The sequence below is a fragment of the Olea europaea genome, unplaced genomic scaffold (assembly GCF_002742605.1).
Source record: "Olea europaea var. sylvestris unplaced genomic scaffold, O_europaea_v1 scaffold1989, whole genome shotgun sequence".
Lineage (NCBI taxonomy): Eukaryota > Viridiplantae > Streptophyta > Magnoliopsida > Lamiales > Oleaceae > Olea > Olea europaea.
The window spans coordinates 57,058-63,284 of NW_019237755.1; the positions used below are offsets into that span (position 1 = coordinate 57,058).

General features: G+C 44.0%; 1 protein-coding gene across 1 annotated transcript; it reads left to right on the forward strand.

The window, feature by feature from the left end:
• Nucleotides 1–204: 204 nt before the first annotated feature.
• On the forward strand, nt 205–1,440 carry LOC111379427. Its single transcript, XM_023002787.1, has 2 exons — nt 205–703; nt 770–1,440. Exons 1-2 carry the CDS (start codon nt 205–207, stop codon nt 1,438–1,440), a joined length of 1,170 nt encoding a protein of 389 aa, XP_022858555.1.
• Nucleotides 1,441–6,227: the final 4,787 nt, after the last annotated feature.

Below are 6,227 nucleotides of genomic sequence, written 5' to 3' on the forward strand. Positions count from 1 at the left end.
CGCTGTAATGTGCAAGGCCTTCCCTCAAACTCTTACAAGCGCAGCTAGAGATTGGCTCTCCACATTAGAGCCAAACTCTATCGCCTCATTCGTAGACTTGGCCGATAATTCTCTACTTTCTTCGCAAGCAGTAAGAGAATTAGGAAAACAGCGGCATCACTTATGCAGATGCGCCAGGGACCTAATGAAACATTACGCAATTTCATGACCAGATTCAATAAAGAAAGACTTCAGATTCCCGATCTACATATTACAGCTGCGGTCTCAGCTTTGACATACGCTATAAGATGTGAAGCATTCAAGATGTCTTTGTCAAAAACCTCCCTAAAGTCAGTAACTGACCTCCTAACTCGAGCTGAGAAATACATCAATATGGAAGAAACTCTAACCCCAAGAAAGGACGTTTTACCTTTGCTAAGGCCAGACAATAAGAGACCGCGTGAAACCAATCAACGAGATGACAATCCTCGGGTCAAGCAAAGACAAAACCCCCGACCGAAAACTTTTGCTCCCCTGAATACATCAAGGTCCAACATCCTGATGGAGATCAAGGACCTCAAAGAGCTTAAGTGGCCTCCCAGAATGCCATCATTACCTAAAAACAGAGACAGAACCAAGTATTGTGACTTCCATCGGGACCACGGACATACCACTGAGAGGTGTTTGGCTCTGAAGCAACAAATTGAGGTCCACATCAGGAGGGGTTTTTTGGGCTCTTACACTAGCCATGAAAAATGCCCGAGGAACAAGTAGAATAACATACATGAAGGGTGTGGTAGTGAACCACCAACAACTGGCACTATTGACGTTATTATCGGAGGAACAGCTTCAGGAGGAGACACCAACAATGGACGTAAGAAGTACGCCAAACAGCTTCTAGTCTCTTCCAACACGGATCTTGCTCATACGGAATATATCACCTTCGAGTCCAAGGATTTGGAAGGAATATCCTTCCCCCATGATGACGCCCTAGTCATATCAGCCATCATAGCTAACTTCGAGGTCAAGAGAATTCTTGTGGATAATGGAAGTGCAGCTAATGTACTGTCTCATGAAGCTTTAGTTCAGATGGGTATCTCAGTGAAACAACTCAAGCCTGTTAAAACACACCTACAAGGATTTGGTGGTGGGGTTATCACCCCTGAAGGTATTGTTGAATTACCCATGACTTTGGGATCTGAAGGTCGGCTGGTAACCCATATCGTAACTTTCGAAGTTGTCCGAACTCCGATGGCCTACAACGCCATTCTAGGAAGACCGTTGCTAAATAAAATTAGAGCTGTTATCTCAACTTTTCACCTGGCGATGAAGTTCCCTACATATAGTGGAGTTGGGGTCGTCCGAGGAAGCCAAACCATGGCTCGCCAGTGTTATGTGAACAGTGTCCGAAAAATAAAAGGACGACGTCATGCAGCTTACAGAGCTCGAGCTCGAGCTTGAAAATCGTGGGAGACTCGCCTCGGTAGAGGAGCTGGTCGAGGTCGAGCTCGTGCCTGGTAGGAAGGTGACAGTAGGGCGTGACCTTGATTCAACCATCATGGCTAAACTCATAAGTTGTCTCTCCTAGAACTAAGACGTATTCGCATGGATAGTTGAAGACATGCCCGGAATTGACCCCGAGGTTGCCGTACACTGGCTCAATGTAAACCTAGGAGCTAAACCTGTCAAACAAAGAAAAAGACAGTTTGCGCCTGAATGGCGCGAAGTCATATGAGAAGAGATTGCAAAGCTGCTCAATGCACAATTCATCTGAGAAGTACAATATCCTGACTGGCTCACCAATGTAGTTCTCATAAAAAAGGCCAATGGAAAGTGGCCAGTTTGCATTGACTTCACTGATTTGAACAAAGCATGTCCGAAAGATAGCTATCCCCTACCTCGGATTGATAGTCACGTTGACAGCACTTCGGGTCACAAATTGTACAGCTTTTTGGATGCATTCTCAGGGTACCACCAAATACCAATGGCCACAGAAGATCAAGAGAAGACCTCATTCATGGAAGATTCCGCCATCTATTGTTATAAGGCCATGCCATTCGGCTTAAAGAACTCAGGGGCTACATATCAGAGGCTAATCAACAAGGTCTTTGCTGATTTAATTAGGAAAACTATTGAGGCTTACGTAGATGACATGGTGGTCAAAAGTAAACAGGTGGATGATCATATCACCGATCTTGAAGAAGTGTTTTCCACGCTACGAAAATACAACATGAAGCTCAACCTAACAAAATGTGCCTTTGGGGTAGCATCAGGAAAGTTTCTAGGTTTCATGATCACAAATAGAGGAATAGAAGCCAACCCTGACAAGATCCAAGCCCTAGTATCTATGGAAGCCCAAAAGAGCAAAAAGGACATCCAAAAGCTTATAGGTCGGGTAGCAGCATTGAATTGATTTGTCTCTCGAGCAGTAGATAGATGTTCCCCTTTTTCAAAGTTCTAAGAGGCCACAAGAGTTTTGAATGGAATGACGAATGTGATCTAGCCTTCCAACAACTTAAGCAAACTTTAGCTGTACCTCCGATTCTTGCCAAACCAGAGCCTGGTGATACTTTGTTCCTTTACTTGGCTGTTTCTCAAAATGCCGTAAGTGGGGTGCTAGTAAAGGAAAAAGGAAGGGTGCAACAACCCATCTACTATGTCAGTAAAGTACTTCTTGACACCAAAACTCGGCATAACCTTGCGGAACAGTTAGCTCTTGCTTTGATAGTAACTGCTAGAAAGTTGCGACAATATTTCCAATCTCACCCCATAATAGTTCTCACCATTCATCCACTTAAGCACATACTTCAGAGGCCAGATGTCTCAGGAAGGCTATTAAAATGGGCGATCGAGCTTGGCGAGTTCGACATAGAATTCAAACCTCGACCTTCCATCAAAGCGCAAGCACTGGCCGACTTCATCGCTGAACTCACTCCGAAGACAGAAAGGCCAGAAGTAAAAAACCCGAGCACGACCTCAAAAACCTGGGAGATATTTGTTGACGGGGCATCGAACGGCTCGAGCTCAGGGGCCGGGATAATCATCATCAGCCCGGACAAAACCACTGAAGTTCAATGTGTGCTTAGGTTTGAGTTTGAAGCAACCAACAACGAAGTGGGATATGAAGCTGTGGTCATTGCTCTCTAACTTGCCAGGAATTTGGAATTAGAGCACATCAGAGTCTTCAGCGACTCACAGCTCGTTATTGGACAGATTGAAGGATCCTTTGAAAGAAAAGATGAAAAGATGAGCTCATACTGTCTAAAAGTGCATGACCTTCAAAGGCAGTTCACAAGTTGTGAAATATTGAAAATAGCAAGGGCAGATAACTCCAAAGCTGATGCACTATCTAGACTTGTTTTCATGAGGATAGATGGACTCGACAGAACAGTGCACATCAAGATTGTCACAGAGCCTAGCATAAACATGAAGCCGAGCGTCATGGACATTGACCATGAGCCCTCCTGGATTGATCCAATAGTTGAGTATATAAGTAATGGAGACCTACCTCCTAACCCTCGCGCCGCAAGAACTATTCGAGCTAAAGCTGCTAGGTACTGCATGATCAGAGGGGTGCTATTTTGACGAAGTCTCACGCTATCCTATCTGAGATGCCTTAAGCCTTCTGAATCTCTCCAAGCCCTAACTGAGGTTCACGAGGGAGTATGCGGAAATCACCAGGGAGCCAGGGCCCTTGCCTACAAATTAATAAGGTATGGATACTACTAGCCAACTATGAAAAAAGATGTAGCAGAATATGTCAAAAGATACGACAAATGTCAGAGGTTTGGTAATGCTATACATGCCCCTGCAGAAGAGTTGACCTCTATCCATTATTCAGCACCATTTGAACAATGGGGAGTTGACATTCTTGGTCCTTTCCCCGTGGCTCGAGGACAATTAAAATTTGCAGTTGAATACTTCACAAAGTGGGTAGAAGTCGAACCCCTAGCAAAAATATCAGAGGCCAAGCTCAGATCATTTATATGGAAGTCTATTATATGTAGGTTTGGAATACCCAAAGTACTTATAACAGACAATGGAAGGCAGTTCGACAATTCACAATTCATGAAACTTTTGTGTCAATCTCGGTATCGACCATTGTCTGACGTCAGTATCGCACCCTCAAAGCAATGACCTCGCTGAGGTGACAAATAGAATCATACTTCAGGACCTTCGCACCAGGATCGAAAATGCAAGAGGTGACTGGCCCGATGAGTTGCCCTCTATACTATGGGCATACAGAACTTCTCATAAGACAGCAACAGGCGAGACTCCTTTCATGTTAGCTTTTGGCTTGGAGGCCACTATCCCCATTGAAGTCAGTCTCCCCACTTTAAGGAGGGTTGAACCCGGCATGGAAGACCGAACAACAGAACATCTTGACTTGCTTGAAGAAGTAAGAGAGCAAGCTTCACTGAGAGCTGCTAGTTACCAAAATAAAATGGCAAAGTATTTCAACACCAAAGTCAAGTCCCGAGAATTTAAGAGTGGTGATTTGGTTCTAAGAAGAGCAGAGGCTGCTGGACACCCTCCAGGTAAACTTGGACCAGTATGGGAAGGCCCATTCAAAGTCATACGAAGGATCAAAGGAGGAGCATACAGCCTTAGAGATACTTCAGGAAATCCACTCCCGAGGCCTTGGAACGTGGATAACCTAAAAATATATTACAAGTAGAATAGCAATAGCATCACACAAGGGCTTGCATGCCCGCCTTATTTTCGTTTTTAGTAGCTCGAGTCTATGAACCCTTGAGCTTTTTTTTTGCTTTCAAGTAGCTCAGGGCTATGAACCCTTAAGCATTTTTTGCTTTCAAGTAGCTCGAGCTAAGTACCCTTAAGCACCTAATAATATTCAAAGTTTTCTTTTCCTAGCACTACTTAAACTTTGGCATAATGACATGCTTCGGGCATGCAGCCACTTTAACATTAGTGTAATGACGTGCTACAGGCATACAACTAATAATCTTGACATAATGACGTGCTTCGGGCATGCAGCCACTTTAACATTAGTGTAATGACGTGCTACGGGCATGCAACTAATAACCTTGGCATAATGACGTGCTTCGGGCATGCAGCCACTTTAACATTAGTGTAATGACGTGCTACGGGCATGCAACTAATAACCTTGGCATAATGACGTGCTTCGGGCATACAACCACTTTAACATTAGTGTAATGACGTGCTACGGGCATGCAACTAATAACCTTGGCATAATGACGTGCTTCGGGCATACAGCCACTTTAACATTAGTGTAATGACGTGCTACGGGCATGCAACTAATAACCTTTTTAACATTAGTGTAATGATGTGCTACGGGCATGCAACTAATAACTTTGGCATAATGACGTGCTTCGGGCTTGCAGCCACTTTAAATTAGTGTAATGACGTGCTTCGGGCATGCAACTAAACTCTAGCATAATGACATGCGGGCATGCTGCATAATACAGCTCGAGGTCATTAACCCCGAACTAGTTTGCATCTAAAATCAATAACGGATAAGTTCGGGGTCGGGCAAGTTGACATGATAAAAATCAAACACGACCTAGAACTCATCATCTGAACTGACTTTCAAGCCCCTAAGTTAGACATCGACGACTACATCAAGAATCGAGCTAAGACATGCCTGGTGTTTAAGGTCGAAGTGTTGATCAAATTGAGCCCCGTGCCTGACAAAACACCCCGAGCTAAAAAAGGCCCAAGTTATAGCAAACTAAAAGGCTCGAACTCATCATCTCGTTCGACCTATGGGTCCAATGACAACATCAAGGATCGAGCTCGTGCATGCTCGATGTTCAGCACCGAAGCGTTGATTGAGTCCAAAAGCATTGTGTTTGTGTTGTGCATTGAAAACAAACAGAAGACATGTGCACGAACATTCATCATTAAATTAAAAACGTAGTATGCACAAACATTCATCAATTAAAAACAGTAATGTGAACAAACATTAATCAATCATTAAATCAAAAACAAGTAAAGTGCACGAACATTGATCGATGAAATTAGTAGCAAAAGTATCAGCCCAGTTCGGGCAACATTACAAAAAATTTTAAACAAAGTTAAAAACCTAATCGATATCTACAACCTTGACATCATCCCCTTGATCGCCAGTCTCGGCGTCATCTCCATCACCATCATCATCATCTTCACCGTCGTCCTCGACCTCAGAATCCGAAAGTTCGAGCCCCCCTACGAGCTCGTTCACTGTCTTCAAGTCCTCGACGAGGGACTTTAAATCCTCAGGCATC